Here is a 25,426-nt window from a genome sequence, read left to right as displayed (position 1 = left end):
CGCACCACAATGAGGTGCGATTTTTCGTACGGAATGTACTGCGGGTTCCAGGTCGGATGCGCTGTATGATTTTTACGCAGCGTATCAGAGCCGTGGGAACCGGGCCTTAGGCATCCATTTAACGCATCCACCATCCTTTAGGAGTGTTCACAACAGTGTTAGGTTACACTGATGCATTCCGTCAGACCTTTACGTCGGAGTAACCCATCAACGGAAAGGCAAACGTAAAACAGTCAATTGCGCTATTGATTCCGTCAAAAAAACTAAACCTTGCGCAACGGAGACCATTAGCACCGGAAGCATTACCATTGAAATCAATGGTAATGCAAACGGAAAGCTATGGTTTCCGTTTGTCTTTCCATTGATAGGTTCCCCTGACGGAAAGGTCTTACGGAACCCATCAATGGAACCTAAGGCTGATGTGAACACACCCTTAGGCTTGAGTCCATGGGATGTAATAGCGGTCTACTACACTATTCCATAGGTTTTATCTTTCTTTATGTATACCAACGTATAGCGGGCAGACATAGGCCAAAAGCACATGGACACACTGAGCATGTACGTTGAGAGCTTTCAAAAAATGTGATGTGAACAGGGCCTTAGACCACCACATAGAACAAAGGGGCCGTCAACTTTTTACAAAACACTACTTCCAACCACTTGATGTGTTAAAGGGGTTGTCCACTACTGGACAACTGATGACCTATCCAGTGGATAGGTCATCAGTATATCATTGGTGCGGGTGCGGCGACCGAATCCCGTACCGACCAACTGTTCCGGTGTCCTGCAGGCACCAGATGTTATGGCACATTATGCAATGTACAGAGCCGGAAGCAGTTGCGTAGCAGCCGTGCTGCCGAACTGCAGCTCTGCTCCTATTCACTTAAACAGGAGCAGAGCTGCAGCTCGACCGCAATTCCATGTCCGGAGCCATCTGCTTCCGCGATGGACGTCCAGTACCTGGAGGCAGCCGGAGCGGCTTAACGGTGCGGGGTCTGGGTGTTGGACACCCACAGATCATGTACTGATGACCTATCCTGCGGATAGGTCATTAGTTGTCCGGTAGCGAAGAACCCCTTTAAGAATTGCAATACATCCCTATTCTGGTACATGGGGCTGTGGTGCAATACTGGCACAACGCTAAGTGATGGAGAAGGGCTGTGTCCGAAACAAAAAAGGGGTAAGCTTTCCAAAATGCCATGGCCCCTTTGGTCTAAGCATCGGTGGGCTCCCAGTGTTTGGACTCACAGATTAGATTAATATGCCATTAAAGTACAATAACAGCTCCCATTTTAGCCCCACAAAGCAACCTACATTAAGTAAACCCCCAAAGCACCATGACTATCAAACAGTAAATTAAGCCATACAGCCCCACCATTCTCTTCAACGACCTGTGCATGTGGACAGAACTGGCCCTGCACTAAGGTATAGTAGAGTCACATGACCAGCTTATGGCACGTGATTCCTACATCATAAAGCCCACCAGCAGAACATCAATTCTAGTTCGTGTGCGTGCAATGAATGGTAAATAAAGCAAATGAAAAAAAAAGCCGCCTAATCACGTGAGCAGGAAGTCAGCGAGGTCATAGTTCACTGTACGTGGCAGCCAATCGGCTGAGAGAGTGGTATATCGGGACGAGGCGAGAGACGCATTGGTGTTTCTCCGTGGTGATTTCGGCCTGGGGAAGTGGGCAGTATGGCAAAACATCACCCTGATCTTATTTTCTGCAGGAAGCAGGCTGGCGTGGGTAAGCTGCCGTAAAGCCAGATAGCAAAATGTTCAAGTCATGGATGAGTTTTTGCCGCGCTGTTTTGGTTATATTCTTGGTAGCAGACATGGCGTGCTTCTTAGCAATTCTCGTATGCCGGTGCATGGTTCTCGCTCGACCTGTGTTCTCAGAAGGTATCGAAAGAAGATTATACTGCGTTATCCGTGAAGAGTATTGGAGCTAGCAATAGTCCATAAGGGATGTGTTTCCATTGTATGATCAATACGTAAACCATGCTTGCCTAAGATTTAAGAATTTTTAAAGGAGACTTGAGATTTTATTTCTTCTATTGAAATCCTGCCCACAACTACAGGTCATTACCCACAATGACAAATGGCTTACAGTGCCTTCAGATTGACCCCAGTAAACAATAATTCTAGCAGAAAACCTAAGGGTGAATTCACATGCTGCGTCATTGCTGCAGATTTTCAGGGCAATAAATGTGCATGGGATTTTCAAGCTAGCAGGCCTCCCCTGTAGTCGCAGAAATGGGCTTACATTGCTGTTCCTGGGAGTCCAATAGGAATGGAGCGGTAGTGATTAATAATGGAAAAACCTCTTTAACCCCATGTACACATTTTCTGCAAATCGCCCCCTGCTGGCAGAAAGCTATATACAAGACCAATGTAAGAGGACCACACAGCGCTGTCATTATATTCTCTGGCTGGCAGGAGTTATCTGCAGCATCCTTTCTCAAGCATTAGGGACTGGGGAGATGCCCCCAGCCTCCAAAAGCATTAACCCCTTTAGGACACTGCCTGTTTTGGCCTTGTGGACGCAACCGATTGTCTTTTAAATCTGACGTGTTCCTTTTATGTGGTAATAACTTCGGAATGCTTTTATCTACCCAAGCGATTCTGAGATTGTTTTCTCGTCGATAAATTCAGTATATGTGGAAAGCACCAAAATTTAGAGAGCGTTTTAAAAAGTCACATTCTCCTAAATTTAAAGGGAATGTGTCGCTAGAATTTTTTTTTTTTATTAGTTAAACAATTATTATTTAAGTGATTACACATTGTTTTAATTTCTTAAATTTTTTCACAAGTCAAGAAATATTATAAATTAGATTCTAATTTATAACATTTCCATGTGCTGGCCACTAGAGGGAGCAGTTCCCAAAATTGCAGCATGGTCAATGTGGTAAAGCAACCTCATTGCTTTATGCTGCAAATTTAGGGTAGACACTCTCGCTCTAGTATCCTCACACAATCCCCCCTCCCTTAGGCTGGGTTCACACAACCTATTTTCAGACGTAATGGAGGCGTTTTACGCCTCGAATTACGTCTGATAAACCGGCTCCAATATGTTGGGAAACATCTGCCCATTACTTTCAATGGGCTTTGCGATCTACTGTGCCGACGACCTGTCATTTTACACGTCGCTGTCAAAAGACGGCGCGTAAAATTACAGCCTCATCAAAAGAAGTGCAGGACACTTCTTGGGACGTAATTGGAGCTGTTTTTCATTGACTTCAATGAAGAACAGCTCCACATTACGTCCGTGAAAGACGCCCTGCAAAACGCGAGTACATGCAATTACGTCTGAAATTCAGGAGCTGTTTTCTCCTGAAAACAGCTCCGTAGTTTCAGACGTAATTGTAGTTATCGTGTGCACATACCCTTATTCTGTCTAGGAGAAGGAGGGGGTTGAATCTTCAAACCTCCTACACTGTGTGCTGCCATTTTCTGAGCGACCTAACAGTGTAGGAGGATTAGATACAGGGCTCAGCAGATAGTATCACACGAACATAATACACACATGACATACACGAACATAAATTACCTGCCGACTCCGCTGGTCTACGCTCCTATTCCTTGCGCCTGAACATATGGCTGGAAGCCGCGGCCGGAAGTCGTCATCTGACTGTCCGGCAGCAGCTTCCGGTCCACATGAAAATGGTGCCGGATTTCGCTCTAACGAGCTTTGTTTTGGTATGTGCGGGAGCGGCGCATGCACCGTTCCCACATGGACGGCGTACGCTGCGGTGAAGCGGCTCCCGTTCGCATTCTCTATGGGGATGTATGTGCCGTATTCCATCTCTGTGTTGTTAATCGACACATACAGAGATGGAAGAAAAAAATGGCAGCCCCCATAGAGAAGTCAAAATAAAAAAAAAATTAAAAAGTAGAACACACGAACACAAATAAATGTTATTTTTTTTTATCATACTAAAAGCAATATGATAGAAAAAAAATAAATAATTCATGACACCTTTCCTTTAAAGGAAATGTGTCGCTAGAAATGTTGTTTTTTGTGATTACACATTGTTTTAATTTTTTAAAATTTTTCACAAGTCAGGAAATATTATAAATTAGATTATAATTTATAACATTTCCATGTGCTGGGCACTAGAGGGAACAGTTTCCCAAATTGTAGCATGGTCAATGTGGTAAAGCAACCTCATTGCTTTATGCTGCAAATTTGGGGTGGCCACTCTCCTCGTGTCCTCACACAATCCCCTCTCCCTAAGGGTATGTTCACACGGCCAAATTTCAGACGTATACGAGGCGTATTTTGCCTCGTTTTACGTCTGGAAATACGTCTCAAATACGTCGGCAAACATCTGCCCATTCATTTGAATGGGTTTGCCGACGTACTGTGCAGACGACCTGTTATTTACGCATCGTCGTTTGACAGCTGTCAAACGACGACGCGTAAAAATACAGCCTCGGCAAAAGAAGTGCAGGACACTTCTTTGGACGTTTTTGAAGCTGTTTTCTCATAGACTCCAATGAAAACAGCTCCAAAAACGGACGTAAAAAACGCCGCGAAAACGGCGTGAAAACGCCGCGAAAAATGCGAGTTGGTAAAAAAACTTCTGAAAAGCAGGGTCTGTTTTCCCTTGAAAACAGCTCTGGATTTTCAAACGTTTTTGTTGACTACGTGTGAACATACCCTAAGGGTATGTTCACACGTAGTCAACCAAAACGTCTGAAAATCCAGAGCTGTTTTCAAGGGAAAACAGACCCTGCTTTTCAGACGTTTTTTACCAACTCGCATTTTTACCAACTCATTTTTTTACCAACTCGTTTTTGGAGCTGTTTTCATTGGAGTCTATGAGAAAACAGCTCCAAAAACGTCTGAAAGAAGTGTCCTGCACTTCTTTTGACGAGGCTGTATTTTTACGAGTCGTCGTTTGACAGCTGTCAAACGACGACGCGTAAATAACAGGTCGTCTGCACAGTACGTCGGCAAACCCATTCAAATGAATGGGCAGATGTTTGCCGACGTATTGTAGCCATATTTTCAGACGTAAAACGAGGCATAATACGCCTCGTATACGTCTGAAATTTGGCCGTGTGAACATACCCTTATTCTGGCTAGTGCCAGGAGAAGGAAGGTTTTAAATGTCTTCAAACCTCCTACACTGTGTGCCGCTATTTTCTGAGCGACTGCACAGTGTAGGAGGATTATATACAGTGATCAGCAGACAGTATAACACGAACATACACACATCACATACATAAACATAAATTACCTGCCGCCTCCGCTGGTCTACGCTCCTATTCCTTGCGCCTGAACATATGGCCGAAAGCCACGGCCGGAAGTCCTCATCTGACTGTCCGGCAGCGGCTTCCGGTCCACATGAAAATGGCGCTGGATTTCGCTCTGCGAACGAGCTTTGTTTTGGTCTGTGTGGGAGCAGCACATGAGCCTTTCCCACACAAATGGCGTACGCTTCTGAGAATGGAACGGCTCCCATTCGCATTCTCTGGGGATGTATGTGTCGTATTTCATCTCTGTATGTGTCGTTAATCGACACATACAGAGATGGAAAAAAAAATGGCAGCCCCCATAGAGAAGTAAAAGAAAGAAAAAAGTAGAACACGAGAATATAAATAAATAAAATTTATGTTAATATCGTATTAAAAGCAATATGATAAAAAATTAATGACACCTTCCCTTTAAATGTATCTGCTTGTAAGACAGGTAGTTATGCCAGACAAAATATTTACTAGTTCACATTTCCCACGCGTCTACTTTCTGTTTGCATTGTTTTTTTGAAAGTCATGGACCAGTTCAGTTGTGAAGTGGTTTTGAGTGCCCTATATATTAGAAATCCCCCATAAATCGTCCCATTTTAAAAACTGTACCCCTCAAACCCTTTAGGCGTTTTACAGGAATTAAAGCAAAGTATTGGTGAGATTTGCAAATTAAATTTTATTCTTTTTTCCACACAGAAGGTTTTACCAGAGAAACGCAGCACAATATTTTTTGCCCATATCCTGCAGTTTCTAGAAATATCCCACATGTGGCTCTAGTTTGCTAATGGACTGAAGCACCGGCCTCAGAAGCAAAGGAGCGCCTAGAGGATTTTGGGGCCTTATTTTTATTAGATTATATTTTAGGCACCATGTCAGGTTTGAAGAGGTCTTGTGGTGCCAAAACAGTGGAAACCCCAGGACAAAAAGTGACCCCAACACTTGTAAAGTAATTTCTTCCGATTATGGCAATACCCTACGTGGTCATAAATGTTTTTTCATTAGAAATTAATGAACCCTTTCAGGACTCCTTTTTTTTTTTTTTCCAATTTAGTTTTTCACTCCCTCCTGTCCAAGGTCCATAACGTTTATTTTTTATTTTTCCATCAATAGATGGTCTTTTGTGAGGGCTTTTTTTTTTTGTCGGAGGAGTTTGTTTCTATTGACACCATTTAAAGTACAGTATAATGTACTGGGAAGCTGAAAATAAAATTATTTGTGGGCTGAAATTGGAAAACAGAGTTTCCTCCATAGTTTTTTTGGGTTCTGTTTTTAAGTCTTTCACTGTGTGGTAAAAACAACTTAACTTTAGGCCTCATTCACACGAACGTGTTATACGTCCGTTCTACGCGTGTGATTTTCATGCGTGTGATTTTCATGCGTGTGATTTTCATGCGCGTTGCACGGACCTATGTTAGTCTATGGGGCCGTTCAGACTGTCAGTGAATTTCACGTAAAACTCACAACATGTCCTATACTTGGCCGTGTTTCGTGCAGCACGCACCCATTGAAGTCAATGGGTGCATGCAAATGGCGCACGGCACACGGAAGCACTTCCGGGTGCCACGCGTGATGCGCGCTACAGTAATAAAATAAATAAATAAATGAACTAAAACAGAAAAGCACTACGTGCTTTTCTGTTTGTCAACATAAAACCAAAGTGTCGTAATGATGGCGGCTGTGCAAAAATCACGCAGCTGCGCATCATATGCTGATGCCACACAGACTTTTTGCGCGCGCAAAACGCATCGGTTTTTGCGTGCGCAAAACGGACACGTCAGTGTGAGTAAGGCCTTATTCTGCGGCTCAATACGGTGATGCCAAACTTATATAGTTTTGTTTTTTTCATATTTTACTACTTTTACAAAGAAAAAATGTGTTCAAAATAATAATTTTGTTCCACCACATCCTGAGCCATAACTTTTTTTTTTTTTTTGTAAGGGCTTCTTTTCGGCAGTATACGCTGTAATTTTTATTGGTACTATTTTTGGTACATACAAATCTTTGTTCACTTTTTATCACCTTTTTTTTAGTACTGTGCGCTATAAATGACAATTTGACTTTATTCTGCGGGTCGATACGATCACAGCGATACCATATGTTTATAGTTTTGATAGCTTTGCAGCGTTTGCCCAATAAAATCACTTTTTATAAAATATTTTTTATTGTGTCTTCATATTCTGAGAGGCATAACTTTTTTTTATTTTTCAGTAAAAAAAAAAAGCTATGCAAGTGCTTATTTTTCTTGCTGGATGGGTTGTAGTTTTTATTGGTATTATTTTGGTACATGCGACTTTTTGGTCACTTTTTTTATTCTATATTTTGGGAGCACGAGCACTTCAGCTGCTTCGTTCTAGCGATTGGTGGGGGTCTCAGTGCTCGGACCCCCACCAATCCAAACTTCTGACATGTCACTATGACATGTCAGAAGTTTGCCGAGCGTTTAGCTACACTTTAAATGTGTAAGAAGACCTATAAACAGGCTTGTCTGTGGTCCCTGAATTTTTTTTTTTTAAAAGGTTTTCTTTATTAACTTTTTCTCAAAATACAAATGTACAAAAGCGCAAAATTGCGCACAAAAACATACATAACATACTGACCAACCGCACTAGTTGGCAATGACAATCCTCATATAGAAAAACACAATTACAGTGCAAAAGCCCACATGAAAACTTAACGGATTACAGGTGCATATAAGTGTATTATGAAGAAAATAGGATCAACATTTGAACGCCATTATTACCAAAAGCAGACAACCAGTCACACTTCACTCACTCCTACCTATCAGACAACAGTGTCCGAAATCTCCATCCATCTAGCCCATATCTTCCCGAATTTGTCAGGACACCCTCTGCTAATGTATAATTTCTGATATAATGGTATATACTTATTTACCAGTTGTAACCAATGTTCTATACTAGGACACACCGTGGCCTTCCATTCCATAATTATAACCTTCCGTGCACAGAACAAAACAAATCGGAAAAAGATTTTGTCATAATAGCCTTGTACTAACTCATTCATAATGCCCAAGAGGCACACCTGAGGGGAGAGAACCCTGGGAAACTCAAAGTTGTCATGCAGAAACTCTACAACCCTTGACCAAAATAGTGAAATCCTAGGGCAGGACCAGACACAGTGGAGGTACGTGCCAATATCCGACTGACACCTAAAACAGCTATCCGACCCGGAGGCCCCAATTCTCTGAAGTCTAACCGGAGTATAGTAAATTCTGTGTAGAAACCGTGATTGTATCAAAAAATCTCGAGCACTAACTACGGAATCAAAAACGGAAAGCTCCACCTCCCTCCACTCCTCCTCCGACAGATTGAATTTTAGGCAAGGTCTACACGGGGAGTTTGGCCGTGACACAGGTCATATGGCTAGGGATCACTGTGTCACGCTGCCTGCGGGTAATAAAAGTGAATGTTTTTGTTTTGTTTGTAGTTTTTTTACCTTTAGTAAAAGCCTATATGCTACAAATATTATATTACAATAGTTGATATATTATGTGATTTTGAGTTTGAGCACCAGATTATAGAGGATCTGTCACTAGTTTATTAATTCCCTATCTCCTAACGCTGACATCTATGCGAGCATGCTTCCGTGGAGTACAGCAGAATACCTGCTGCTGAACTAAATATCGCTGGCATCCCTGGCCAGAGTGACCAAGCTACAGACCCCTGATGATGAGTATTGAAACGCGTTGGGTCGGTTGTGAATAGGAATTTTTTAGCATTGGGAACACTAGCATTGTTTGTATACCTCAACACTAGGAGCTTCCGGTGCGGTTATCACGGACTCTAGTGTGAATTAGGGTCAAGACTATTGTTATGCCCATTTTTCAAATGCTGATTCCGTATTGATATTCTTGTTGAACACTGAGCTATAGTAGGTTCACAATTGAATTCGAACTCAGTTTATTATTTAATACGTTTTTATACACACGGTGGGGCTTTTTCGCAGTGGTGATTGTACCCCTGTTTTTAGAGAGTTATAAATAAATGTTATATTTTACTCATATATCACACCAGTGAATCCTTTAAAATTGTTATGTTGTGGGAGCACAATTGAATGTATCTTTGAAATACAGTGAATTCCTATCTCCTAACGCTATGATGCTGATAACTACAGTGTAATTTTTTTTTTTCAAAAAATTATATTTTCAATGTTATGAAAATTTTTCTAAATAAGCTAATGTGGCTCGAATAGCCAAAAAGGAGGTGGCTCTTTCTTTTCATTCTGGGCGGTGTAATGTTTTCTGTATGACGCTGTCCAATCAGCATACAGTTCTCCTCTTCCCAGCCCGGCATCACAGCGTGATCATATAGTATACAGCTTCCATTCCTGACTGTTTTCAACTGGTGATACCTCCGTTTTTTTCACAGCTAGAACTGCGATCCTGGTGCCATATGAAAGATTGGAATCCTCTTTCGTGTGCCACCAGAACTGTTCAAGGTGGTCCACAGCCTGAGATATAGCTATCTGAAGTGATTTCCCCGCCCTTCCCTCCAGCCTCCGTCTCTGACGCTGTGTGTGAAGCAGCTTCATGCTGATAGGACAGCGTCAGAGGCTGTGAGGAGGCTCCACCTCAAGAGAATCGCTGGTTTTGACACCCACTTGTCTAGTATAGCCTCATTTGCATATTTAGAAAACTAGTGAGGGATCCACTTTAACCCCTTAACGCCGAAGGACGGATATATCCGTCCTCAGCAGCTGCTAGTTCGCGCAGGAGGACGGATATATCCGTCCTGTGATCGCGCGGGTACTGACAGTTTACCCACGCGATCAGCGGCAGGAGCACGGCTGTTATACACAGCCTGGCTCCTGCTGCAACTGCCGGAATCGAAGCACGCGCCGATTCCGGCAGTTTAACCCATTAAATGCCGCTGTCAACAGTGACAGCGGCATTTAATGTGTTTGACAGAGGGGGGAACTCCCTCTGTCTCCCGATCGGCGCCCCCGCAAACAAATCGCGGGTCGCCGTCGGGTTTCCATGACAGCCGGGGGTCTAACAAAGACCCCCAGGTCTGTCTTCAGCATCTGCCTGTTAGGCGATGCCGGAGGCATGACCTAACAGGTTGCCTGTCAGTTTTACACTGACAGGCAATAATGCTTTGGTATACGAAGTATACCAAAGCATTATATATGTGATCGGCACATCGCATAGTGAAGTCCCCTGGTGGGACTAAAAAAAAAAAAGTAAAACCGTTAAATAAAGTTTGTGAAAAAAAAAATAAAAAAAATTACAGTCAAAGTCAAATAAAACTACTTTTTTGCCCCAAAAAGTGGTTTTATTTAATAAAACGGTCAAAACAAATCACACATACACATCTATGGTATCCCCGCGATCGTAACAACTTGACCAATAAAATGAACACATTAATTAAACCGCCGGATGAACGGCGTCCAAAGAAAACGCAAAAAACAACGGCAAAATTCTCTCTTTTCTCCCATTCCCCCCATAAAAAATAAAATAAAAGTTCATCTATAAGTCCTATGTACCCCAAAATAGTACTAATGAAAACTACACATTGTCCCGCAAAAATCAATCCCACGTACGGCCACATCGACGGAAAAATAAAAAAATTACGCCTCTTGGAACGCGGCGATGCAAAAACAAGTAATTTTTTTCTAAAAGGGTTTTTATTGTGCAAACGTAGAAAAAACATATAAAACCTTTACACATTTGGTATCCCTGTAATCGTGCCGACCCATAGAATAAAGTTAACATGTTATTTACGCTGCATAGTAAACGGCGTAAATTTATAACGTGAAAATTAATGCTGGAATAGCTGCTTATTTTCAATTCTCTCCTAAAATAAAGTTAATAAAAGTTAATCAATATGTTATAAGCATCTAAAAATGGTACAATTACAAAATACAACTCGTCCCGGAAAAAACAAGCCCTTATACGGCTATGTCGACGGAATAAAAAAAGAGTTACGACTCTTGGAATGTGACCGTGGAAAAACAAAAAATAATCCTTGGTCATTAACGTGCAAAATGGCCCGGTCATTAAGGGGTTAAGGCTGGGTTCACACCTGCGGACACCGCTGTTTGCAGACGAAACCCAATTACATTAATGGGTTCAGACTGCTATCGTTTCGGGATGTCCGGGATTTTACCGGACACAATAGTGCAGCATGCTGCGCTATTGTCTCCGGTAATCCCTGCCGGATCTGCGATGGAGGCCTCTAACAGAACCACCGAAGCCTAACTTTGTACTTTTGTGTATCTTTATATTCCTTTTGGTGAGGAAAAAAATTCTCTGTTCTAATAGCCAGTCAGCTCATATGAAATTTTCTATGTTTGAAATGTGTACAGAGCTGATGACATATCTTATGTTTGAGTAAATCCTTCTTTTTTTTTTTCTCCCTAATCTTAATTTCAGCTATTGGGAGACTGTGTGAAAAATGTAAGTACTTTTATATATATTTTTTTTTAGATTTCCTGTGTTATCAGATACATTATGTCAACTGTGACAATTCTCTTAATCTAGCGGTACACACATAAGATTGCTGCTGAGGGGCCCCCCCCATCCCGTGTCTTCTGAATGTGCCCTGACTGCAAGGCATGTTGGAACATACGGCCCACGGCTGTCCCAAGTGCGCTAAGGCTTTAGGCCTTATTCACACCTATATATTTTGACTCTGTATTTTGTCCATCTGGAGTAGATCTGAATACGGGGCCGATGTGATTTTTAGTAAGCTGCTCACATACCTGTATTTCTACACGCGTTCCATATATTCTCGATCGGATGCCGTATGCTCCCCATTTAAGGTAATAGAGCCTTGAAAACATGGATCTTTATTTTTCATCCGTATGGCATCCATATTTGTATCTACAGCTTAGTGTGTGTGGGGGGGGGTGGGGGCATACTGATGAAATTACAGATAAATATATCTATTACTAAATTCCCATAACTAAATCCAACCCCATTTTTGGCAAAAAGAAATATAAAAAATAATATATATATATATATATTATATATCTGGGAAAAAAAACCACATAATTGTTGTTTGTTTTGTAGGTGATGGAAAGTGTGTCATTTGCGATTCTTATGTGCGCCCTTGTACACTGGTTCGGATCTGTGATGAGTGTAACTATGGTTCTTACCAAGGTCGTTGTGTCATCTGTGGAGGCCCTGGAGTATCGGATGCTTACTATTGCAAAGAGTGCACCATTCAAGAGAAAGATGTAAGCACCGTGAACTGATCAGTTCTAGGGACGAAAAATTAGATGTACTTGTATTTAAATTGTATATATTGCATTATATAATGTGTGACAAGCTTCTAATGAATAACCATATTTCCAGCATATAAGTCTTTCTCCATCTGTTTATCTAGTGTGTGTGTGTGTGTGTGTGTGTGTGTGTGTGTTGTGCCTTTCATCTGGCTTCAATGGAACCAGACATGCAGTGGATTCTGAGATATTCTAGGTTTTTGGATAGCCATAGAGAAATTATATAAAATTCACTAGTAAGGGCTCATGCACACCAGCACTCTGCATGTACGGCTTCTTCAGTACGGAGCCATACAACCCTCGTGCGCTGCCGTACAGGCATCGTGTCACAATTTATTTTCCTGTATAAAAAATATCTGTATGAAATCAGAGTATATGTACAAAACAGTCGTAAACGCAACCATGTGCCTAATCCCTTAGTGTACGCCTTAAAGAGACTCTGTCACCACATTATAAGTGCCCTATCTCCTACATAAGGAGATGGGTGCTGTAATGTAGGTGACAGTAATGCTTTTTATTTAAAAAAAACGATCTTTTTTCACAAAGTTAGGAGCGATTTAAGTGTATGCTAATGAGTTTTCTTAATGCCCAAGTGGGCGTACTTTTACTTTCGACCAAGTGGGCGTTGTACAGAGGAGTACATGACGCTGACCAATCAGGATCATGCACTCCTCTCCATTCATTTACACTGCACTAGCGATATAGATATATCACTATGTGCAGCCTCATACAATAGCCCTAACATTACTACAGTGTCCTGATAATGAATACACATGAAATCCAGCCTGGACGTCATGTGTACTCAGAATCCTGACACTTCTGAATCTTTTTTTGTGAGATTCCAGCAACGGATACGAAATCTCGCGAGATCTCGGAGCTAAACAAGATTTGGTTTCACTTGCCGGAATCTCACAAAAAAAAAGTCAGAAGTGTCAGGATTCTGAGTACACATGACGTCCAGGCTGGATTTCATGTGTATTCATTATCAGGACACTGTAGTAATGTTAGGGCTATTGTATGAGGCTGCACATAGTGATATATCTATATCGCTAGTGCAGTGTAAATGAATGGAGAGGAGTGCATGATGCCGATTGGTCAGCGTCATGAACTCCTCTGTACAACGCCCACTTGGTCGAAAGTAAAAGTACGCCCACTTGGGCATTAAGAAAGCTCATTAGCATAAACTTAAATCGCTCCTAACGTTATGAAAAAAGATCGTTTTTTAAAAATAAAAAGCATTACTGTCACCTACATTACAGCGCCGATCTCCTTATGTAGGAGACAGGGCACTTATAATGTGGTGACAGAGCCTCTTTAAGGAAGAAAGCCCAAAATACAATGTTTCCACAAATTTTGCTACTATAACTGTAGTTTGACTAATTTCCTAATCGGTTATCTCTTCTACTTCTGGTCTTGTGGAATTCCACATTGTGCTGGATTAGTAGATTAAAGGGGGAATTCCCAATTTACTCATTTATGCTATAAATGTCTGATGCACACCCCCCCCCCCCACCTGTTTCACCTAGTGAGGAGGCTGTTTCCACAACGCCCATAGAACAGAATGGAGAAAGCTGCATGCGTGACCTCCTCTACTGCTCCCCATCTGGAATCTGCAGGCAGCAGTTGCTTCTCCAAGTGAAACGGGGGTCAAATGACCCCCGTTCTCGCTGTAGGTGCGGGTATTCGAGTTGGGACCTGCATCTTTCAGACCTTTTGACTTTTGGGAATAACTGTTTAACCCCTTGGAGACGCAACCATTTTTCTTCAAATTAGTTCTTTCCTCCTCGCCTTACAAAAGCCAGAATTTTTTCGTTGAAATGGCCGTACCAGAGGTTGTTTTTTGCGGGAGAAGTCATTTTTCATGGCATTACTTAACGTGCCATATAATTGACTGAGAATCCGAAAGCAATTCTTTGTGGGGTAGAATGAGGGAAAAAAAGATTCCACCTGTTTTTTTTTTTGTGTTCCGTATTTTTACTACGTTTAAGATTACGGAGATACCAAACTCTTTTTTTCATGTTCCACCACTTTTAGAAAGAAACAATATTTTTGTTGCCCTTAAGTTAATGGCTTGGATGCTGCGGTGGTTAAACTCATGGAATCAAAGTGGTCTATGATTCCGCCTGTTGCAGTGGGGTGTAAACTGTAACATACAGCCGACACCCGCTCAATATGGAGCACGCTCCATATCTCCCCCCCCCCCCCCACCCATGGCGGCCGTCACTTTGATCTGGTGGGTACTGCCACTGTACCGATGAGAGCAGCGACAAGAGCGCGGCTGTTATACACAGCCTGGCTCCTGCCGGAATCGAAGAGTCTTGAGATTGCGGCAACTGAGCCCCTTAGATTCCGCTGTCAATAGCGACTGCGGCTTCTAATCTGTTTGACAGAGGGGGCTCCCTCTGTCACCCCTTCGGGACAGCCGCGACAAGATCGTGGGGCGCCGATGGGTTTCTATGGCAGCCGGGGGCCTAACAAAGGCCCCCAGGTCTGTCTCTGGCATGGCCTTATAGATTGCCTGTCCGTTTTACACTAACAGGCAATAATGCTTTGGTATACGAAGTCTACCAAAGTATTATATCTGTGATTAGAAGATCGCAACGTGAAGTCCCCTAGTGAGGCCAACATTTTTTTTAAAGTAAAACTGTTAAAGATTATGAAAATAAACAAACAATTTTACAGTAAAAAAAAAATTAACTCCCTTTTTCTATTAACCCCTTAGTGACCAGCCCATTTTAGGCCCTAATGACCAAGCTATTTTATTTGTTTTTCTATAGTCGCATTCAAAGAGCTATAACGTTTTTATTTTTTCGTCTACATAGCTGTATGAGGACTTGTTTTTTGTGGGATTAGTTGTGCTTTTTAATGGCACCATTTTTGGGTACATATAATTTTGATATTAACTTTTATTAACCTTTTTGGTGGGGATTATAAAAAAAAACTGAAATTCCGCCATTGTTCTATGCGTTTTTAAATTGACGCCGTTCACTGTGCGGCGTAAATAACATGTTACCATTATTCTATGGGTTGGTACGATTACGGCGATACCACATATGTAGAGGTTTTTTTATGTTTTACGACTTTTGCACAATAAAAACACTTTTGAACTAAAATTATTTGTTTTTGCATCGTCGCTTTCCAAGAGCCGTAATTTTTTTATTTTTCCATCAAATAGTGATTTTTTGGGCTTGTTTTCTGCGGGACAAGACGTAGTTTTGAATGGTACTGTTTTGGGGTGCATGGGACTTATTGATTCATTTTTATTATGACTTTTTTGGGGGGCAATGGAAAAAAATTGCAGTTTCGCCATGGTTTTTTGCGTTTTTTTTTACGGTGTTCACTTTGCGGTTTAAATTACATATTAACTTTATTAATGGAGTCATTACAGTCGCGGCGATACCACATATGTATACTTTTATTTTATTTTTTTACACTTTTACTAAATAAAACCACTTTTTATGGAAAAAAATGGTTTTATTTATTTTTTTACTGTACTTTTTATTAATAATCTTTATTTCACTTTGATGACTGATTTTATTAGTCCCACTAGGGGACTTTACTGTGCGATGTTCCGATCGCTGCTATAATGCTCTGGTATACTTCGTATACCAGAGCATTATTGCCTGTCAGTGTAAATCTGACAGGCAATCTGTTAGGACGTGCCTCCGGCGCGTCCTAACAGGAATATGTCCAGGGCAGACCTGGGGGCTTTTATCAAGCCCCCGGCTGCCATGACACCCCATCGGAGACCCGCGATTTCATTCGCGGGCCGCCGATGGGTGACAGAGGGAGCGCACTCCCTCTGTAAACAAAGTTAAATGCCGCGGTCGCTATTGACGGCGGCATTTAACGGGTTAAACGGCCGCGATCGAAGTAAACTTCGATCACAGGCGTTGGAGCAGGAGCTCAGCTGTCATCAGACAGCAGAGCCCCGGCTCCTGCCTGCACGGGAGACCCGTGCAGGACTTAGACTAGGCTGACGTGAAAAGGCGTCAGCCTAGCCTAAAGCCCATTAGTGAATCACGTGAAAAGGCGTATTAGTGGTCACTAAGGGGTTAAAAGTGGTTTGATTTAGTAAGTGTCAAATATAACACCTACACGTATATGGTATCGCCTCGATCGGAACAACTCGAACGATAAAGTTAATGTATTAATTAAACCACCAGGTGAATGGCGTCCAAAAAAACAATGGCAAAACTTTTTTTTTTTCCATTCCCCGCATAAAAAATAAAGGTAAATCAATAAGACCCATGTACCCCAAAATAGTACCAATGAAAACTAAACATTGTCCTACAAAAAACAAGCCCACATATGGCTACATCGATGCAAAAACAAGTAATTAAAAAAAGATATTAATGTTTTTTATTGTACAAATGTAGGAAAACCTATAAAACCTTAACGTATTTTGTATCCCCATAATGGAGCTGACCCATAGAATAAAGGTAAAGTTATTTATGCTGCATAGTGAACGGTGTAAATTTATAACTCGAGAAACCATGCTGGAATAGCTGTTTATTTTCAATTCCCTCCTAAAATGGTCAATAAAAGTTAATCAATATATTATATGCATCCAAAAATAGTGCAATTGAAAAAAATACTAGTGTCTGTAAAAAACAAGCCCCTATACGGCTATGTCGACGGACTAAAAAGAAAGTTATGACTTGGAATGCGACCGCGAAAAAACTAAAAATAATCCCTGAACATTGTGTGTGTGTGTGTGTGTGTCATGTTTCTCCCATTCCAGATTTCTCATTTTATGAAAATAAAGCTTAATCAATAGTTCTCCAAATCAATCACCATATTCAAGAGCTCTGCTTGCGGTCAGTGGATGAAAACCTATATTTGTTCCCATACAGAAGCTTTAATGTTCATACAGGTTTAGTCCTGCTGTCAGCAGAGGTGGATACAGTTGTATGCAGTCTAGGCAATCCTCTGTGTTCTAAACAGCCTGGACTACAGAGAGCTTTGTGCTTCTCATGTGTTTAGCTCTCAGAGGATTGTTTTACATTGGATACAGTTGTGGGTATGTAGAAGTCTATATGGGATCAGGGGTAGGCAACCTTGGTGAGGCAGAGATTTACTGTAATAATACAGAAGGTTCTTTAAAGGGGGTCTGCCAGTATTAAATGTTGTTGCACTAAAAATTAATTTGTTTTGTAATTTACCTTGTTATAAAAATGCTCCAGTTGTGAGATTTCCTGGTATTTAACCTGTATAGTAACCTGCACGTCCTGTAACCTGTATAGTAACCTGCACGTCCTGTAACCTGTATAGTAACCTGCACGTCCTGTAACCTGTATAGTAATCTGCCAATAGTAATCTCCTCTGGTTGTCAGTAAATTAAGTAAAGAAGCTCTTATTCAGAAACACAGCTCGTAGTCTGGATGGAGACTCCCACAGAGAAACACACAGGAGAGCCAGCAGTTTGCTTAGATGAAGAGAGAGCCAGCACACAGCACTGCTACATACAGCGTTGAGCTCTCCCATCCCCTGCTCATCCTCTTACTGTGTGTAAGCTGCAGCCTCTCCCTCTTCAGTTATATAGGGCTGAGCTCTTCTACTAAAATGACCTGTAATGGGGGGAATTTCTAAAGCTCCTAGAAAGGAGGCAGAGGCAGTGACACCGAATGAAAGATCTGTATCAAGCTATGACGGAGGGGGAGGAGCTGTAGCAGAAAGGACACGCCCCTGAGCTGCCAGACTGAAGAAAATGTAGCAGAGCAATGAATGGGAAGATCTCTGGATCCATATAGGATAAAGGGCAAGTTCTAGCTTTATGTAAAGATTGTCATGCACTATATGATGTCTGATTTTTCTTAAAATTTTAAATAAATTCTGGGAAGACCCTTTTAACCCCTTTCCATCGTAAACAACTTTCAGATTTCAGTTTTCGTTTTTTCCTCCCCACCTTCCAAAAGCCATAACGTCTTTTATTTTTCCGTCGCTAAAGTACTATTAGTGCTTGATTTTAGTGGGACGACTTGTAGTTTTTCATAGCACCATTTATTTTGCCCTATAATTTACTAGGAAATGGGAAAAAAATTATTTGTGGGGTAGAAAATGAAAAAAACAGCGATTCCTCCATGGTTTTTTGCGCGCCGTTTTTACGGAATTCACTGTGCAATTAAAACAACATATTAACTTTATTCTGTCAGTCAACACGATTACGGCGATACCAAATATATATAGTTTTTTTTCTATATTTTACTACTTTTACAAGTAAAAACCTAAGTGTAAAAAAGAATTTATTTTGTCGCCAAATTCAGAGTGCCATAACTTTTTATTTTTCCGTCGCTTAAGTGGTATGAGGGCTTATTTTTTGTTGGATAAGCTGTAGTTTTTAATAATACCATTTTGGTGTAAATGTGACGGTTTAATCACTTTTTATTTCATTTTTTGTGGGATATTAGGGGACCAAAAAATAGACATTCTGGCGTTTACAACTTTTTATTTTATTTTTTTTATTCGTCCCCTTAGGGGACTTTAACCAGCGATCGTTAGATCTCTTGCACGATATACTGCAATACTAATGTATTGCAGTATATCGTGACTCTGACAGGCATCTATTAAGCCCTGCCGGAGGTGTACAAAGATGGCGGACCTGGGGACGATTGCATTGCGGGGGGCGCGATGAACGGTTAGAGGGGGCCGCCCCCTCTTTCTAACTATTTAAATGCTGCGGACACTACTGAGCCCGCTCCATACTTCCCCCTACCCGGCCTTGACGTAACTGTATGTCATATGTCGGGAAGGGGTTAAGACCTACCATGATTTAAATGTATTTTTCACGACCCATGATTATTTTATTTTTTTACAAACATACATGTTTCATGTACTCACTTTGTAAGTCTGCGAATGTTTTGGAAAAATGTTACAGAAATGCAGCATATTTTTGAACGGCTGTCCCCAACCAGTGGCTCGGGAGCCACGTCTGGCTCGTGACTTCCAGCTGTGTGGCTCGCAACACGATCTTTGAGTTGTGACCATATGCATTGGCTGCAATAATATTTCCAAATTGACTATATGAAAGACATATCCTAACCGCTAAATCGTGCCAATTTAGATGGTATATTTTCTTCTGTGTTTACCACCTAAAACCTGCAATACCACTTTCTTCACTTCCACCACGTGTTTCTGCATGTTTGAGTTGGGGCTCACTACCATCACTCCAAGTTGAATGTGGCTCACAAGGCCCAAAAGGTTGGGGACATCTGTTTTAGAACAAAGGCTCTCTTCACTCTGTTCGCAGTGTACATCGGAGCTATACAATAACAGGATTCCCTAACATAGATATAGCCTTAATAAAATAAAAAAAGGGATACTAGCGTATACCGGTCCAACAGATGCCAAGGGGACATTCTTTGGGCAGTCGTCTGGTGAATGAGGGCTCTATTGACACTGCAAATGCAGTGTGAATAGAGCCTAATTTGTTTGAATAGAGGGATGCATGTGTCAGTCAGACAGGCAACTAACAAAAACCGCTTTTCTGTGGACTATGGTAGTAATAATAATTACTGATGCTGTCGTCCAAAACTTGTGGACTGGTGTATCATTGTTGAAGTAAGGTATGCGTGAACTACTCGGGGTCTACTTTAACCAGTTCCTGCACCGTGCCATGCATTTACAGTGCTGATGGGCGGTAGTACCCACAGAGTTCTGTAAATGTGTGGCCTGGGCCTAGGAGGCTTCCCCACGTCCTACGCAGCAGTCAATGGCTGGAATCTGAGCTATCTCCGTTCCTGGCCATTTAACCCCCAATAGCAACCCATCGACTAATAATCTGTCTGTCACTATTACACTGACAGATATAATACACTGCAATACAAAAGTTATGTATCAAATGATCATGTGTTCAATTCCCATAGTGGGTCTAAAAGAATAAACCACTCATATTTTTTATATAAACTTTAAATATTTAAGGAAAAAAAGACAAGTACAAAAAAAAAATACTTTCTACCCTCTCAAGATGCTTTATTTTGGAATACAATATATAGTAAAAGACAGCTAATTGGTATCGCTGCATCTGTAACTGCTGGGACCACTATTCTTTAACTTATTTATTAATGATATAGAGGATGGGATTAATAGCACTATTTCTATTTTTGCAGATGACACCAAGCTATGTAGTATTAAATGTAAAGTTATGCATCCGGGTACCAGCAATCTGCATGCATCATATGTCCTAGGGGGAGCTACACTGGGAGAGTCACTTGTTGAGAAGGATCTGGGTGTACTTGTAGATCATAAAGTAAATAACAGCATGCAATGTCAATCAGCTGCTTCAAAGGCCAGCAAGATATTGTCGTGTATTGAGAGGCATGGACTCACGGGACAGGGATGTAATATTACCACTTTACAAAGCATTAGTGAGGCCTCATCTAGAATATGCAGTTCAGTTCTGGGCTCCAGTGTATAGAAAGGATGCCCTGGAGTTGGAAAAAAATACAAAGAGCAACGAAGCTAATAACCTAGATTCTCCATGCCCCTTATCAGGAAAGATTAAAAGAACTAAACCTATTTAGCCTTGAAAAGAGACGACTAAGGGGGGACACGATTAACTTTTATATAAATATATGAATGGCACATACAAAAAAATATGGTGAAATCCTGTTCTATGTAAAACCCCCTCAAAAAACAAGGAGGCACTCTCTCCGTCTGGAGAAAAAAAGGTTCAATCTGCAGAGGCGACAAGCCTTCTTTACTGTGAGGACGGTGAATCTATGGAATAGCCTACCGCAGGAGCTGTCACAGCAGGGACAGTAAGTAGATGGCTTTAAAAGTGGTTTAGATAATTTCCTAGAACAAAAAAAATATAAGCTCCTATGTGTTTACATTTTTCCCATCCCTTGGTTGAACTTGATAGACCTGTCACTTTTTTTTTGTTTTTTTCAACTGTACTAACTATGTAACAACCATAACTATAAAATGATCACTTTATTTATACCACACAGTGAATTCTGTACGAGAGGGTAAAAAAAAAAAACTAAAAACCATGCCAGAACTTGGTCTTTGCTTATCCCACCTCCAAAAAAAATGGGAGGTGGGATGAGGCACCCTAAATTGGTACTAATAAACTTTAACTCCTCCTCTTGGAATGTGGTGAGACAAGACAAACAGATTTGTTAAAGAAAAAAAAAGTGTTTATTGCACAAAAGTGGTAAAATATCTAAAAAAACCAAAAACTATATAAATTTGGTACTGCTGTAATCAAATTGATCCAGAGAATAAAGTTAGTATGTTGTTTATACCGCCTGGTGAACGTCATAAAATCAAAACCCAAGAAACTATGGCAGAATTGCTGTGTTTTTGTTTGTTGTTTTTCTTCAATATTAACCCCTTAATGACCAGCCTATTTTAGACCTTAATGACAAGGCTATTTTTTTACGTTTTTCCATCGTCTCATTCCAAGAGCTATAACCTTTTTATTTTTGTGTCTACATAGCTGTATAAGGTCTTGTTTTTGCGGGACAAGTTGTATTTTTTTAATGGCACCATTTTGAGGTACATATTATTTATTGATCAACTTTAATTAACTTTTTTTGGGGGGGGGAATAGAATAAAATCTGAAACTTCGCCACTCTTTTTTTGCGTCCTAAATCTACACCGTTTACCGTGTGGTATAAATAACACAATAAATTTATTCAGTGGGTTGTTCCAATTATTTGGTTTGATCTTTTATTTTTTTCGCCGATGCGGTTGTATGAGGGCTTTTTTTTTGCGGGAAGACTTGTAGTTTTTATTGGTACCATTTTGGAGTAGATGCGACTTTTTGATCACTTTTTAGTGAAATTTTTTTAAAGTCAGGATTCATAGAAAACAGCAATTTTTCCGTAGTTTTTTATTTATTTTTTTACGGCGTTCACCGTGCGCGTTAAGTATTGTAATAGATTTATAGTCGGGGTCGTTACGGACGCGGCGATACAAAATATGTGTAATTTTTTTACTTTATTGAGTTTTTTTAATACTAAAGCCGTTTGTAAGGGGGAAAAAGTTGGGTTATTTTTTTATTTTTTTTCATTGACTTTATTAAACTTTTTTTTACACTAGGGGACTTTAATATGCGATCATATAATTTTGTATTGCAGTGTATTACTGCCTGTCCGTTTAACACGGACAGGCATCTGCTAGGTCATGCCTGCGGCATGATCTAGCAGGCATTCGCTACAGGCAGACCTGGGGGCCTTTATTAGGCCCCCGGCTGCCGTTGGAGACACAGACACTCGGCGATCTTATTGCCGGGTGCCCGTGGGATGAGAGGGAGCTCCCTTCCTCTCTCTAAAAACCACTCCGATGCGGTGCATGCTATTTCGCACCGCATCTGAAGGGTTAAACGGGCGAGATCCATACTAATATCGATCTCACCCGGCAGAGCGGGTACGCCCCCAGCCCTCAGCTGCCAGAGGCAGCTGAGAGCAGGGAGATTTGACAGCTCCCTGCTCTGTTTACTTGATTCTGATGCAGTGCCGTAAAAAGGCATATGCATCAGAATAAAGCCCGTTAGTGGCCGCCGTGAAAAGGCATATTGGCGGTCACTAATGGGTTAATAGCATATACAATACATGTACCCTAAAATTGTGCCACTAAAGAATACAACTCGACCCACGAAAAACAAGCACTCCTTCATTGATGGAAAGTTTATGGCTCTTGGAATGCGGAGATGAAAAAATTACTGCGTACTTTGTGCTGTAAAAAAAAAAAGATGCTCTAGAATTGTTGTTTCTAATACAGGAATTTACTAAACCGGACACTTCAGAAGAGAAATCTGACAGGACCTCAGGCGTGAACTCTGATCTTCCTGTCCAGCAGCTCCCGTCATGCCCAGCAGTGCTCGTATCAAGCCCGGCTTCATACAGTGTAAAGTCGCGAGATCTCGCAGCCCTTACTAAGGACAGCCCTGTGAGATCGAATGCCTTTAGACTATATGCTGGGTTTATGGACATGAGGTAAGCTGCTGTACAGGAGGTTCGGAGAAGATTTCTTTTGAGGGCTAACGATTTTTCAAATCAAAGCCATATTGTCGCCCAGCAACCCCCCCCCCCCCCCCCATGATAGGACTGTCTCGCTGATTAAGTGATTTTAATGGATTTTTATCCATTATGCGCTGGCAGGGGATCGGAAGTCTAGTTGCAGTCTTTTTGTTCATCACGACACGACTCTTCGTCATGTGACTGGCCCCACTGTACTCTATGTAATGGCTGTAGCAGTAGTACAGCGATTGCATGGAATACAGCGGGGCCGGTCACATGACAGAGTCCTGTCATCATGAAGGAAGACTGTGCAGCTAGACTTCCTATCCCCCACCAGCACTATAAAAATCTATTAATCTCCTAATCCGTGGGACCGGAATGTTTATTTAGTGAGTACACTGCTAATACTTTTCGCTCCCCACATAGCCCCTGTAAGGCCCTATTCACACTGAGTTTTTTCCCGTTTGGGATTTTGAGGCAGCTTTTGACCTTCCTGCACAGCGTTTGCTGCGATTTTCGCCACCTTTTTCGCTCGCGCCCATTGAGTGCTACGGGCAAAAAATTTGGCTAAATACGCTTTCTATGCCTCCCATTGATGTCAATGGGAGGTGAGAGGGGTATCCGTGCGAAGATAGGGCATGTCCCTTCTTTCTCCCGCAAGGCGGTTTTACCGCTCGCGGGAGAAAACCGCCACCGCCTCCCATTGAAATCAATGGGAGGCATTTTCGGCTGGTATTTTTGCGGAGCGGTTTCTGCGCCAAAAAGCTCGTCAAAACACTCCGTGTGAACATGGCCTAAGAGAACAGAAGTTGTTTTGTTTTTATTTTGCTTGACCCTTTGTTGATTTTAATCATTTACTTCTATTTTCTTTTGCAGAGAGATGGTTGCCCTAAAATTGTAAACTTGGGCAGTTCCAAAACAGATCTTTTTTATGAAAGAAAGAAGTATGGTTTTAAGAAGAGGTAGTGATCTGGAGTCTGGATCCTGGCAGTTATGTTTGGTGGGAACTGTACGTGTTTTTTATTCTTGGATAATTAGATCAATAAATTCTGTTTCTACAACTATCTTTGTTTTTGTTTTTTTTAATATCCTGGGTTCACAAATCTATCAAAAATTTCCTAAGTAGTCTGACCCCAAGTACGAAGCCGGGGTCAATTGGGATATATATATATTCCACCCTAGAAGCGATGCTAGGCTGATCATGCCTCTAGATTTATTTTTAAAGAATTTGATCAATAATCCATCTTGGGATGGGAAATTACATGGCTTGGTTGCTACAAGGCTGCATTTTGCCTTCTCTGCACAGCGCAGTGCCAGTTCAGCTGAACAGTCTCATAACCGTCTGGTTACTAGGGATATTCTTCCTAACAACCCTAGTCTATTAACCCGTTAAGGATGCGGCCTATCTCTGGCCCCTTCAGGCCAGGTTCACGCGTGTCTGAGAAGCTGTATAAAAACTGTGCAGCATATCAGACCTGGAACCCCTTCCGTCCAAAATATCGCACGTGGTGTGTTTTTTCGGACGGAATTTCCTCTGCGGAAAGCAGCGCTTGAAAAAATTCTATACTTAACCCCTCCCTCTTCTCTGCACGTAGTCCGGCCTACGATGACGTTGCTGGCCATGTGACCCCTGCAGCTTGTGATTGTGAGCGGTCACATTTGATGAAATGTCATCCCAGGACACCGGACTGCAGTAAGGAGGATGGCGTTCTGCGTAAATTATTATATATATATATTTTTTTGTGTGTGTGTTGGGGGGGGTGTTCCGGAGTTGCAATTTTTCGCGGTGTATTCGCTGCGTCTATGGCTTTAAATGCGCAACACTTGGCTTTATGTTGCAGATTTTGCATCCCCATTGACTTCAATTGGGGGAATCCGCAGCAGAAAATGAACAAAAATCAAAAATGCAGCATAAATTGACGTGCTGCGGAATTAGATTCCACAACGCATGTCAATTTATTAA

General features: G+C 41.5%; 1 protein-coding gene across 1 annotated transcript; it reads left to right on the top strand.

Annotated features, from left to right (window-relative positions):
- The first annotated feature begins 1,586 nt into the window (after positions 1-1,586).
- PHF5A (PHD finger protein 5A) lies at positions 1,587-24,527 on the top strand. Its single transcript, XM_075833591.1, has 4 exons — positions 1,587-1,748; positions 11,646-11,669; positions 12,285-12,451; positions 24,340-24,527. Exons 1-4 carry the CDS (start codon positions 1,697-1,699, stop codon positions 24,427-24,429), a joined length of 333 nt encoding a protein of 110 aa, XP_075689706.1. The 5' UTR covers positions 1,587-1,696; the 3' UTR covers positions 24,430-24,527.
- The last annotated feature ends 899 nt before the right edge of the window (positions 24,528-25,426 follow it).

Source organism: Rhinoderma darwinii, chromosome 7 (genome assembly GCF_050947455.1).
Source record: "Rhinoderma darwinii isolate aRhiDar2 chromosome 7, aRhiDar2.hap1, whole genome shotgun sequence".
NCBI lineage: Eukaryota > Metazoa > Chordata > Amphibia > Anura > Rhinodermatidae > Rhinoderma > Rhinoderma darwinii.
This window is presented reverse-complemented; position numbering and strand designations above follow the sequence as displayed.

Excerpts from the sequence above, each read along its gene's own strand:
- PHF5A (XM_075833591.1), top strand. The coding sequence starts at position 1,697 with ATGGCAAAACATCACCCTGATCTTATTTTCTGCAGGAAGCAGGCTGGC. Across the intron at positions 11,670-12,284 it reads TGGGAGACTGTGTGAAAAAT|GTGATGGAAAGTGTGTCATT; the intron begins GTAAGTACTTTT and ends TTTGTTTTGTAG. Across the intron at positions 12,452-24,339 it reads GCACCATTCAAGAGAAAGAT|AGAGATGGTTGCCCTAAAAT; the intron begins GTAAGCACCGTG and ends TTTCTTTTGCAG.